Below are 13,810 nucleotides of genomic sequence, written 5' to 3'. Positions count from 1 at the left end.
GTAATGAAGTAGTTCCTGTTTAAACTAGAATACAGAAACCTTCTATAAAAGAAAATCTGCTGGGAAAAGCCAAAAGGACAAATGAAGGTATATTTACAAATGAATAGGAAGTTGCAGATAACTTGGATATTAATTGATTATTACATTTAGATGTGAGTGAGATGGTAATTCCATAAATCTTCTCAGCTGAAGGCAGTGAGCGCTGATGTCAGTCATCTATATTTAGCCTGCCGCTCTTCTCAATATGGCCAATACATATTTTAGTGAAGGGTCAAAAATACACAGTGATTTGTGGTTGTGCAGCTTGTGACAATTCTTCTCTGCATTTCTCCGACAAATCGGCGGCTAGAACTGGAAATGGGAACAAGTGTCATTTAATTTAGAGCCCTTCCCTTGCGTGGTGACCATAAAGAGCACGGCACTGGAATGAAAAGAAAAACAACAGCATTAGAAGTCAAGCAGCTGTCAAAGCTCCTGTTTCACTTCAGTTATGGCAAGACTCAAATATTAATTCACCAAAATACAAGAAGAGTAACAGGCTGCTTCCCATGGTGACCTCGGTGGCAGTGAAGGTTCAAAAGCAACAATTCAGCTGCTTTTCTTTGTAAGGATAAAAAATAAAACTAAATTATTTGGCAGCCAATGTTTATATTTACGATGCAAACTTTGTCTATATTAGGTTGTACAGCATACTCTTCATAAGGTGCATTGTGGATACGTTAATTGTTTATTTGCATTTCTTTGTTTGCAATTTTCAATAAAAAAAATAAAAATAAAAAAACTGGATAGCTATTAAACATTTTAAACCCAGAACTAGAACCCACATGTTTCAATTGAAAGGTATTTAAATGTAGAGTATTTAAATACATCCAGCTTGGTAAGCCTTAGTCACAACTGTCTGTAACCCTTGTGCTATCTTAGATGATCCCACCCTTGCATTGATGTGTCCTCCCTACCATGACAAAGGTGGATAAAGGTGGAATGATTTCATGTAATCCATGGACACCAGTGAAGATCACAAATCATTGAAGAAAAAAGGTTCAGAGCACTGTCTGGTGGGTCTAGATGACCCAACTCCCAACATTAAAGTGCCTAGGATAGCACAAGGGTCAAGGTTAGATTTGGGCTGTCTGCGAGTGAATAATTGGCTAACCTGTACATGTAGCCTGCATGAAATATCAAGGTAGTAGACACTCAGTCCTGTAGAGCTGCCCATTTTTTTCTTAAGCATGCTGCAAGCAACACTTGTACACACAAGGGTTAGTAAGGGTGAAGTAGGTGAGTTGTTGGCTGTTAGAGCTGTTCATATGAAAAATGTATTTTTCTTGTGTGCAATTCGATGTTTAGGAATTTAACAGAGTGTAGTTTTTGTGGGCGTCCTACGCGCACATGTGCATCACCTGCACACATTGTGCGTGCCGCGTTTGCGGGTAGTTATTGAGGAGCCGGTACAAGCACCTTAAGGCCGTGTCACACAGCCACTTCGTACATTTTGCCAACTTGCACATCTTGCAAAGATGAAACTTGTTTATTCGTGAATATATATGACAAAAAGTGAGAAAAGTTGTGGTATTTATGGGAAAATTTCACAGATGTATCACGAATGAACCACATTAAAACCACTGAAGAAGTACGAATAAACCACGCAAAAAACACGTAAATCAACGTAGAACATGAACTGTGCGTGGTTATTGCGCTGTTTATATGCATTTAATTAGTGATTCATGCACCAATTACGTACTTGTAACGTGATATGTGCGCTGTATACGCGATGTAAAGGTTGTACATTGTAAGACATACGTTAAACGGTCGTGGAAAGCCATAAATTTGCGTATACGTCTTGGAAAAATTCACTCAGAATTACATAAGATATATGTAGTAATTGCATATAAACTACACAAATTACTTATAAACTGTGTAAATCTATATCAGCTCAAAACCAAATTCACGCAAAGACCAGCCAGCTGAAAAGCTCGGCGGACATCTGCGTACATTGATGAATGACGAACACAGTCACGAAAGACTGAATTTACATATGTGGAAAATGCGCAAAATGTACATAATGGATGTCCAAGATGGCCTTTACTAAGGACTATTGTGACATAAGGACACCATATGACAGCATAACCTGCACATCATAGCTGCGTGCCATTTACAATTGCATCACAAATACTTCCCAACACACCACATGCATGACAAATGGTACATCCCATTTTCATGATGCTGTAAGGTGGCCGTACTAGGCTCAAGGAAACACCAGCGTTCCCTTCAAAATGCGTCCGCTTCTCTCTGCAACCCTCATCGGTCCAAGACAACCCAAAAAGAAGCAGCACCCATATGGGTCAACTCCCCACATAGGCTACTTCAAGGGGAACATCCTTGTTGCTACAACTGCAACTTAAAAAAAACTTTTTGGTTGCATTGAAGCTTTTGGTTTGGTGGGAGTCCTCTTTTTAAGTCAAACATTAAAGTCATTCGTTTTAATCTAACTCCAAGAATTTTGATGCTAAACTGCAGGTTTTGAAAGTCAAATTACATTTAATTCTAATTCAATGTTGCCATAATTTATTTAGCTGATTTTGTTTAAGGGTCTTAATCTGTGGAAAGAAAGTTTACATGTTCTCAAAGAACAGATTTAGAAAACTTAGAACTTAAAAGAATCTAGAAGAAAACTTAGAAGATTCAGAACACTTTAAAGCAGCTAAATTACTCAACTTGGTCCAAATAGGTCTTGGGTTTACAATAATCTGATCTCTGTGGATGAGATGCGTGTTCCAGTGTGAGCCATGAGTGCAAACATAAGACAAATGTCCATCACATGGAGTTGCTCACAGTTGCTCCCTTCATGCTCAATGGTAACAGGATATGTTAGACACAAGGCATCTACTTTCAAGCCCTCCTTCCTTTCCAAAATCAATGCAGCCAGCAGGTGATCTGAGACCCTCAGGGCACCGCCTGCAGAATACGATCTCTGCTGACCACTGGGCTCTGCCGGAGGCGTGCTGAGCGCTCGCACAGACCGATATAGCATCAGAGTCCCAACAAGAAGCCTGAGTGTTAAGCTTCTTAGTGTTTTCACTGGTGCTGGAGAGCTACTCAAAAATGGAGATTACACTTGAAGAGGACAACACCATGCCTTCTACAAACTTAGAGTACAAAGGTGCTCACCAGGCATTCAGAGACCGCTGGAAAGAGACGGATGACACCATGTGTCGCCACAGCATGTCCTTCCACCTGCACCACACGCTGAGGAGCGAGTTCTTTGCCAGCTACCTGTACCTGGTGGAGAAGATACCTCTGGGTAAGTCACTAACTGTTCAGAATTTTCCATGAATTCCTACGACACATGAACAAAACTTTGAGAAAAGTCCCAACACACAACTTGTTTGCATCCTTCAAGCCCTAAATGCATTCTCTTTGTGAAATTAAACACTTATTCTAAGGATAATATTAATAAATGAGTAATTTTTAGAGTTGTAGACTTTATTTCCAGTTGTAAAATATTTTCTTGTTGCAAAGTTAAATGACAGCAATATTTTTTGTTTTGTAGGCGCCTCCAACCCTGTTTCTTGTGAGCTGCTGCCATACTTGTTTTGAAGCTAACCCAGCTTCTGTAGTTGCTGATTCGCTGGGTTAGCAAAACAAGCAGGCCAGTAGCTCATGATGAACGGGGTTGGAGACCCCTTTTAAAGGGTTAATGGAACATGTGAATATTTGTCAAAATGTTTTATAAATGTCTGAGATCCATCACTACCCCCATTCGGGGCTGACCTGTAAGGGTGATGTGGGTTTTTGGGTTGTCCAGGACCATAGAGAGTCGCACAGAGGAGCAGAGAAATCTTAAAAGTTACTAATTGCAATTAAGAACTGGAACACAAATGTAAGATGTTCTCTGCTAAGATCCATCAAAAGACAAAAATGTAAATTTGAAATGTGTGATGTATTCATGATTACTTTTTTTTCATCATGGTGAACATGCTATTTTTAACAAAAGATCAAGCATTATATTTGGGTTCCTTTTAAAGATTAATAGTATACTTATGATTATTTTTCAAACTTTACTTTACAATGTAAAACATTTACAATATTCATGGACTAGAGTTTTAAATCAGAATTCTGTTTTTGAATAAAATGTACCACTTACCAAAAATTTTGCAACAGTATCTATGTCCCCAAAATGATCTTGTTTTAGTTTGACACATTTGGTCCTGTGAACATTTAGAACCTTGGATGTCAGGAGATCTCAGAACGTAGAAAGCCATGCAGGCCACAGTGTTGCACACAGCAAAGGTGATTGTTTCAGCTCATCTCAATACTGACATTTTAAAGGTTATCTGCTAGTCACAATTCACTATTTGCAATTCCCTGGATTTTTAAATCTGCCACAACAATTAAGACGTCTTTTAAGTTATAACAGATGTAGTTTCTCTCATTCAAATATATTTTTGCTTTATAGTTGTACTTTGTTTTCCTGACAGAAGCACCATTGGAGATTTGGATTGTTTGTGCTATAAGGAAGAACAAACTAGTGAAAAAAATTAACCAACAGCAAAAGAATAATAATGAGTTCCAGTAAGTCTTTATTTCCTGTGTTTCAGTAATTTCTTTAAACTTTTCCCTACATGTCCACTCAAAGCCAAGCAAAATAAACAGCAAGTACTCAGTCATTCTATTTCTTTGGATCTGTATTACAAAAAAATAAATAAAATAAAAAGATAAATAAAAAAAAGCTTAGCTTCATTTCAGCTAGAAGTTAGTCATTTTCTCTGGGTGATGTTACACTCGCTCTGTCCAGTTCCCTTATACAGTCAATGTTTCTTACACAGTGGCAATGTTCTGTTATTTGCCTTTGGTTTTTATGTTCATGCAATGCGTTTTTAGGTTTTAAAGAGGGTGAAAGGTTTCCGCCATGGCTGTATAATGAGTCCCAGATATTTCTCTGTTTACACTTCCTCCCCTCGACATCTGTTTCTGTGACAGTGTTGTTCTAATACCAACCATGACATTGTCTTGTCTGTTTTTGTTCCATTGTAAAAATGCACAAATCACGAAGAAGAATTTTCATTGTCAGTTCAGTCAAACCTAACTTCAGAGAGGTTGAACAAAAACATACGTCTGGAATAGTTAACTATGTAAATACCCACTCTGATGAAAGTTGTGTTTCTGGTGTTTTTAACATGTTTTTGTGGTATTTTTCTGACAACGAAGGACGTATATAAAGAACGTTATTCCACACCAACTGCCCCACCAACAACTCAGAAGCAGATTTCCAATGAACTACTGGTGCTCTGCAGACACTACAGTATGTCTTCGAAAATGACACACATTTTTTGCTAATAATAACTAAAAGACAACTGGGAATGCTTTTACAATAGATCAAAAGATGATTGGAGTGGGACTGTAACATAGGAGCTTTCATCAGCGACATCTGAATAGCACAGCTCTTTTGACTACTGTAACTTTTTGACCATTTACGCAATCAACAAAAAATCCGCCCCGCACTAGCATCCGCTGCATTAGGTTAATGGTGTAAATGGTTGAAGAGTTATGGTAGTCCAAAGAATGTTTAATGTTTAAGGGTTCATAAAGTTAAAGATTTTGAAGGTTGAGTGGTCCAGAATTGTTTCTATAATGTCAGAATCAGATGACCAATAAAGTTAAACAGGATCTGCAAATTGCTGAATTAGGAAGTTGAGTTTGTTGAGTTTTCTCAGCTTTTCTCTTCCTCTTGTTGGGATTTTGATATATTCAAATCTGTGAAGGACGAGATTCATTTGATTTTACCACGGAATTGATAAAAAGCTGTAATGGTCTGTAAAGCTAGAAGGGCATTCTCTGAAGTAGATCCTCCACTTTGAAGGTGATAGATGGTTGGAGGAGGAATGACACCTCCTTGGTGGATGGGGGTGTCTTCGCGCTGCCCTTTCTCCGTCTTTGTCTTGCTCCCTGTTTCTATACTTACCCGTCTTCTGGATGCCAACAGGAGGTGTCACATGACATGTAACTTACTCCATGTTCTCCAACCTGGCATCCTGACAAATGTTTCGTAAGGATGAAGAGACTTGGATGAAAGTCATCTATCTGCTGCCGCTTCATGTGTTTTGTGTAAAGTTCTGGTGCTCTCCAGCTGCTCCTTTTGATAATTCCAGAATGAACTGGGAGGAGATCTGAGAAAAAAACAACAACTTTTGTCTCCTATTTCACTGGGGTGTCAGGAGATCTGTTATCAGAGATCCTTGACAAGTGGATGGACAACCCCACCCGCCTCCTCAAACCCATCACAGGAATGTGTCACCTAAACCCAGAAAATTTATCCGGATTTATTTCAGCTCAGTGGACAGAGACAGTGAAAGGCTGGCACCAAGCGCAGAGCTTCTTGTAAAGTGTAGCAACATGTCCGTCACTCATGTAAGGCTCTCCAAACAATGACAGGCCAAGTGTTAATGTGGTCAGAGGAAACTGTTATGGCTTTTAGCTTCCATATTCTTACCCCACCTGACTACATGCATGAATGATGCAGGTGTCACATGACATGTAAGTTGAGTGGTATGGCCGAACCGTATTTATAGCTTGCAGCTAATCTGATTATTATGCTATTTCCTCTGGCATTACCTTCACACAAAGAAAAGAAAACACTATTTTTGTGACCCAAACACCAAATGTGGTGAATTTGTTGCAGAAACAGTCAGATAGAATTGTCATAATTCTGCATGAAGCTAAAAAATACTATCCTTTATTAACTGTTTTAAAATGAAAAGGCCAAAAAAGAATCAACAATTCAAAATGTGCTGCTGGAATATTGTAATGATTACATAAAAATTATTCATATTTACAAAGAAGTACAACATTTCTCAATAAAATTAATACAGAATTAATTATTTGGGCTGATTGCAAAAAAATGGATAAAAAGCTAGGGCAAAAATAATAGTTTAAATGGGTGGAGCTCGTGTCACACCGGTCTGTCTGTTCTTACAGTGAAGCTGTTTCCTGTCACCTGTGAGTACATCAAAGGAGAAAAGCAGTTCTACTACAGAGCTCAGAAGTTCTACGAAGATGTGCCGGCCTCAGAGGAGGGCATGATGGGAGATTTTGTGGAGATATCCAACATCGATCTGGAAGGTTCCCGTCAGTTTCTGAAGAGGTTTGTGGTGAGTGGGCCACATATAAGATCCCCTTCCGAAACATCTGAGAAGCTCACAGAACCTTTACATGCTGCCGCTCATTTTTCTGCCCGTATCGTCTTTCCCTAAATGAGCATGTCAGAGGTTATTTTGGTCGAGGAATTCATCTGCCAGACTGCACCAAAAAAGAAATCTCACCTTGTTTAAAGAGCATTTTATATTTGTCCTCTCCCTTCATCTAGTTTGTATTCACATTTGCCTTTATGTTTTATTTGCATGACGATAATAGATGCAGTTCATTTAAGATGGAAGTAATGTTGGAAGGGTAACAGGTTTGGCCCACTGACCTGGTTTTATTTTGGTTGCACTTTACAGTCGCTTCTATTATAAACAACTAACTTGGGATGACATGAAGTCCAGCTCTCAAAAGGGATTTTATGAATGTAAACAAGACAAGTTCAGACTTAATGGCTTAGTTGGTTCTGATACTATTCTTGTAGCTAACACAACAGTTTTGATTTGAATTTGATTTGAAATGATTTATTTCAAGCAATCACATAAGAATAATACACAAAAACAATACAATCATCGGTTATACATTTATACAGTGACGTATCAAACTTAGGATAATTAGACATAAAATTATATATTGCTTGAATGGGAGTGCAAGGAAGCAAACTTATATAATCCCACCCCTGTTCTACCGTAACCACTTTATTACATTATTTATCATCATCCGGTTCCTAGCTTTTATCAGACAGAATTAAGAATCCTTAGGTATCGATAAAGCACATGAAAAAGAAGAATTACTTAAATTATCATGTAAAAAATAACTATTTTACAAATCAACATGGCAAATGCAGATCAGTTATCCAAAATATATGTTACTTATAAAAATCATGTATATGATTAATAAAAATAATACTATATCAGTAAAATAGACATAACACTGTTTCAAAAACCTTCATAGCAAAAATTTATCAAGTATCAAAAGTTAAAATATGTGCAAATCATGTTACATTAGGAAAAATCATGAATCACTTTTTAAATTTTTGGAGCAAGTGAAGTAATATCATTAGAAATCAATACGTTTAACCATCTTCAATAACTGATTAAGCTTTTTTTTTTCAGTTCACAGAAATATTTTTTTAAAATTATTATTCTAAGAGTGGATTACTCTGTAAAATTCATACTTTACAAACTGATATTACACATTCGAGGAGGATGGTTTTAGCATTGTTGGAAGGGAACTTTTTGTTTAAAAGGTTGCCATTTATGTGCTGACAGTTTAATATGTTTTTTGATATTCTTACTTTTTCTTATTCAGCACAAAATTTTTAAAACAATTAATTGAATTTAGTGCTGTCAATAATGTTGAGACTCTGTTCAGATTCACGTATTCGATTCCATTTAGCCAGGAAAATTAGCTGAAAGGCTGCATTTAGTATCGTCCCTAAACCCGTGTTTTGGGCTTCTGTGTTCAAAACCCTTGCATTCAGGCGTGGCTACGCACGTTTTTATGACTGTCTCTGGGCTCTATATACCAAAACCGTGGCCATTGAATGTGCATTGACAGTTAAACCAGGTTGAACTTTTTGAAATTATAGCTCCAGCTCGTTGACTGGATAAGGTTTGCGTGCGATTGGAAGAATTTCTGACAATCTGCATCAACCTTTAATCCCATATCTGTGATTGGCTGGCACATTTGTAATAAGGTGCCCCTCTCTGTTTCGATCGCAGAGGAGAAAAAATTTCTCTTGAGTGAAAATTGTTTTGAAAACACGTATTTTTCAGTTTTAAGTGGATTTTTTCTTCCAAGTGCAAAATAATTTTTGGAGCACACAAATGTTTTACAGTTAAAACAGTGAGTGTTGTTCTTGTAAAAATGGCACAAACATCACACCTTAATAATAGGATCAAAAAATTAGTCTTCGCACTACGTAAAGCTTAAAAACACATATAAAAATACATTATTGGGTCTTAAAAAATGAAAACAGCAAAATTTGAGATATTGGCTGTACAGCGGCTGAATTTAGTGCTACGGACAACTTCTGACTAATATTTTCCTGTGGGTAGCGTTATGTCTGCAGTTCTACATCTGCAGAATCTTCTCATGAATACAAAGATTCAAAGAGAAAACTGTTTTTGGTCAAACCAAACCAGACATTCTGAGGCAGGAAGAGATTCTGAGTCCATTCAAATTAAAGCGATGCATATGCATGTGGCGCAATGTGGCAGTAATTCCCTACTTCCAGAAAGCCTCCAGTAACAGAGCTCCTCGAGGCCCTCATCCTTCACACAATTACACAATGGGGCCCTCACACTGCGGGGTTGGAATGAGGTCAGAATATGAAACGAAAAGGAAGAAAAGCTATCGTGATTCAAGAGAGACGTCTTCTAGTTCCCCTGTGGTAGAGTTCTTTGCTTTGTTGCCCTGAGAAACTGAGGTTGACTTGTTTGTGCTGTCGGTGCTTGTAAGCCTTGAGGTCTGACATCTGGTAACAGAAAATATGGCACCAACTGTGACTCAAAGACACACCACACAGCAGGGATTGGCATTTAAGTTTCTTGTTTATAGACTACCTCAGCTTTATTATAAATAGCTGTTTTCCACCAAATGACTTTTGAAGAACTGTATTTAACAGAACTGTCCTTTGGTCGACCGACAGGGTCCCGGTAAAGCTGGGACACATTGTGCTTTGGACTGTGGATCTGGTATTGGGCGTGTGACCAAAGGAGTCCTCCTTCCTGTATTCGAGAAAATGGAGCTGGTGGACATGATGGAGCACTTCCTGCTCCACGCACACGAGGAATACCTGGGTGACGGTGCTGACCGCGTAGAGACGTACTACTGCTTCACCCTGCAGGAGTTCACTCCTCCTAAGAACAAGTATGACGTCATCTGGTTACAGTGGGTGGCATGTAAGTAAAACATGAGACAGGACTTTGATAAACAGTGCGAAATGGTGGTTTCGTTGTTTCAATTTTTTTTCAGTGTGATTTTGCATACTTTGTTTTCTTTTTACAGTTTTCTGGGTTCTGATTGGCTGAAGACCTTGTCAATCATAAAGTCAATGATAAAAAGAATTAGTTTGAAGCTTTGGATCTAAAATGATTACACTTTCAAAATGATCCAGTTTGGTTCAATTTTTTTGGGAAGCTGATTTAGTGATTCCTTCAAACAGAGCATTAAGTTCCTCACCCGAAGTGAAAACATAAGACTCCAGGACAGCTTAATTTAAACCCTCCCACCAGTCAAATCTCAAAATGATACAAAATTGAAGCCATTTCCTCTTATAAAGTAGTGTTGGAAACATGAGCTAAAGGCCATGTCACACAGCTACTACGTACATTTTGTGTGTTTTCCATTAAGGAAATTTCTGTCTTTACGAATTTTATATACGTAATTCGCAAGTGTACCTTGCGTTTGTCATTCGTTGATGTGCACAGATGTCCGTCGAGGTTTTCGGTCTTCACGAAAATTTATGGCTTTCCATGACCTTTACACGTATGTCAAACAGACTTGACCAAGTATACATTTAAAATCATGTACAGTATACGACACTCACATCACTTCTGGGTGCCCCCCCCGGCACCACTATTTCAGAAGCACTGATTTAGGTGTTCTTTGTGTAGTTTATTTGTACTGTTTTGTGGTTATAATATGGTTCAATTGTGATACATCTGTGAAAATTTCACATATAGATGACTTTTCTCACTTTTTGTCACATTTAATTCACATATGACCAATTTTCATCCGCAATGTGTGCAAAATATTTAATAATTTGCTAACATCTGTGCCACTGCCTTAACAACCAACTATAAATCCTGACGAAATAGGAAGGACAGGATTCATTGTACAATTTTAAGTTCTTCTGAAATCCTAAATTATTTGTTATCCAAACTTTTTTAATAGACAACAAAAAAAATCTTTGTGTCTTTAGGGCCACTGCATGGATGACTGTCTCGTCTAAAAATAATTGTTTGTTTCAGGTCATCTAACAGATAAAGACCTCATGAACTTTCTTATTCGCTGCAAGAAGAGTCTTCGCCCCAATGGTGTCATCATCATAAAGGACAATATGGCGCGCCAAGGTTGTAAGCTGGATTCCATTGACAGCAGCATTAGCCGCCATCTGGACATCATGAGGGTCATCATTGCCAAGGCAGGCCTGGAGATCCTGGGAGTGGAGAGGCAGGACGGCTTCCCTGATGTCATCATGCCTGTCTGGATGGTTGCAATGAAGTAAAAACGTCATTTTGTCCCATGAATACTTCAGATCTGTGTTTTTTTAGGCCACTTTCGCACTTAGATGGACTTGGTCCGAATGGGCGGAGAATGCTTGTAATTTTCAGCTCTTTGTTTGGCTGACTTTCACACATGGAGCTTTCTGAAGCAAACTAAAGACCAAAGCGGACCAAACTGCCTGGAATTATTACATAGTTCCAAATGCCGCTCACCTGAGGGCAACATTGCCCAATCAAGAAAAGGAAAAGACGAACTAGAAAAACTGGCAAATCCCCCTAATCCTCTGATTTTAACAGATTATTAAGTCCCTATACATGGGACTACGTTTCCTAACCTTCCTTGGCTACGTTAATGCGATTCCTGCTTCTCACTGTTACACTGTGAGAAGTTTTATTTTGCTATATCCATTATTCTTTGACCATTTACTTCCTTTACCTTACTTTGGTACATTGTAACAAAATAAGGTAGGGAATGGAGTCACTCACTCTAAACAAAGCCATATTTCAGAGTTCAGGTGAGTTCTTTATTGCCAAGGAGAGCAGACAATCCAAACCCACAAGCCCTGGAGGGAATCCAACCTGCCTGTCGATGTGTCTTCACAGGAAACTTGCAAAGCAAAAGCGTAATTCACATGGTTTTTATGCAGTAATGGATGCAAAAGCAAAGGAAACCTGGTAACATACAAACTTGGAGTGTGGACTAATCCACTCAATTATAGACAACAGTGGACCGTTTAAGCCATTGGATGTCTACATTTCCCAGCAGTTTTACATTTAGTTTTTCTTAGTTATTAAGATTTAAATAAATGATAGAAACACACTCAGCTTAAATTGAAGTTTATCGAAAATGTTGCCTTAAAATATGAAGCATCTGATTTGATGTCTATTCATTCTTTAACATCGGAACTCTTGATGGTTACATGAAATAACACGTTCTTTGAGTTGTCGAAACTCTTCAACCAGTTACACAATTAAGGTAATTTGAAAGGATTCTGAAGCTGCTTTTCACAACTTTCAGAATTGCATCAGTTGCATCAAAAAGTTACAGTAATTCAAAGTGCGTCGATAGCTCCAATCGGAGATGTTGACGTGTGAAAGCCACTTTTTTTCTTCAAGAGAATCAGCAGATTGACTTGTTTGTGTTGATTGCGTAAAATTTCATATCTGCACAAAGCTGCTTTCCTCTGCTTCAGAATCCCCTAGAATTATGCTAATTGCATAAATGGTTGAAGAGTTACTGTACTCCAAATTATAAAACAAAAATTTTTCACTTAAATTTCTTGAGATTCACTGAGCTCATGCTTTTAGCATCTCATATAGCATCTATTTGGGTCAGATACAGTGTTTTAAAAGGTTTTTAATGAGCGTTTCCAGATAAACTTAGGGCATTTTATCCTGATTTTTTTTTTTTTTTTTTATGGTTTAAGTGTGCTGCTGAAAATTAATTTCACTTTTGATAGTACTTTAATTCCCAGTGGTGCTCTAATTTGGATTTTTCTTTAGAGCTTGATTTGAAAAAACAGATAAAAGTAAGTTCCCGTTACAATTGTTTATTACTAAGCAAATGTTTATTCAATAGTTATTTTCATTTTCAATTGTTTTCAGGACAACTAGAAGCTGGAAATATTTCTGTGCTTTTTTGTCTACGAGAATCTAAATGTCATCAGAATGAGATTAAGGTAGTTAAAAAAAACTGCCCCACTGCCATCCTCTTGTAAAACACGTTAGTAAAGGTGGAGAATTCCGATGGAATTTTGAAAACCCAGATTTTCTGAGAGTTTTCTTTAGTGACTCAATTAACACAAAGACAAAATATGTCCGTAAAAAGAAAAAATGACAAACATTCTTTTGTATTTTAAAGGCAAAAATGTTAAACTTTATTTAAAAACTCTAAATATTGTGATGCTGGAGGACATACGGCCAGGGCCATCGACTGTATATGAGAACTGGACCCAGTGAATGTGATGTCATCCAGAAAATCAGCGTAACTTTTTTGCAATGTGGATGGAACCAGTAAGCAGAAAGCAGTAAACGAATTGATCTGAGCCATAGTTTTTATTTTAACTGTATTTTAACTTCTCATTTGCAGTCAATTGTCAGGGTGGATCATTCTGAGGAGGACGTTTTTTATTGATTTCTTTCTCTTTTTGCAGCCATATTACTTTCTTTTGTTTGGTGTGAGAAATAAGAGGGAAGTGCCACTAAATATGTTCAAATATGCATCTAAAGTCTTTAAGATCATTTTAAAGAGTGACTACATTTTTCACGCCAGAGTTCTGCTGTCATTTGTCAGTACAGCCATAATTTTTGTGTTTTTTTTATTTTAGGAAAAGTTCGGTTTATTAAAATAGTTTCTTGTAAATAACTTTTGTTTGTCTTTAATAAAGTATTTTGTTTGCTCATATGTAGTTTTTCCTCTCCTCTATATGTGAAGTTTTATT

General features: G+C 37.6%; 1 protein-coding gene across 1 annotated transcript; it reads left to right on the top strand.

The window, feature by feature from the left end:
• The first annotated feature begins 2,966 nt into the window (after nt 1–2,966).
• ntmt2 (N-terminal Xaa-Pro-Lys N-methyltransferase) lies at nt 2,967–13,773 on the top strand. Its single transcript, XM_004068143.5, has 4 exons — nt 2,967–3,301; nt 6,976–7,148; nt 9,791–10,043; nt 11,115–13,773. The coding sequence occupies exons 1-4, from the start codon at nt 3,103–3,105 to the stop codon at nt 11,369–11,371; spliced, it is 882 nt and encodes a 293-aa protein (XP_004068191.1). The 5' UTR covers nt 2,967–3,102; the 3' UTR covers nt 11,372–13,773.
• Nucleotides 13,774–13,810: the final 37 nt, after the last annotated feature.

Source organism: Oryzias latipes, chromosome 4 (assembly GCF_053564925.1).
Source record: "Oryzias latipes strain Hd-rR chromosome 4, Olatipes_Hd-rR_3.1".
NCBI classification, from domain to species: domain Eukaryota; kingdom Metazoa; phylum Chordata; class Actinopteri; order Beloniformes; family Adrianichthyidae; genus Oryzias; species Oryzias latipes.
Note: the sequence above shows the minus strand (reverse complement) of the source record. Positions and strands in the feature narration are given on the sequence as shown.

Excerpts from the sequence above, each read along its gene's own strand:
- ntmt2 (XM_004068143.5), top strand. The coding sequence starts at position 3,103 with ATGGAGATTACACTTGAAGAGGACAACACCATGCCTTCTACAAACTTA. Across the intron at positions 7,149-9,790 it reads AGTTTCTGAAGAGGTTTGTG|GGTCCCGGTAAAGCTGGGAC; the intron begins GTGAGTGGGCCA and ends GTCGACCGACAG. Across the intron at positions 10,044-11,114 it reads CTGGTTACAGTGGGTGGCAT|GTCATCTAACAGATAAAGAC; the intron begins GTAAGTAAAACA and ends TGTTTGTTTCAG.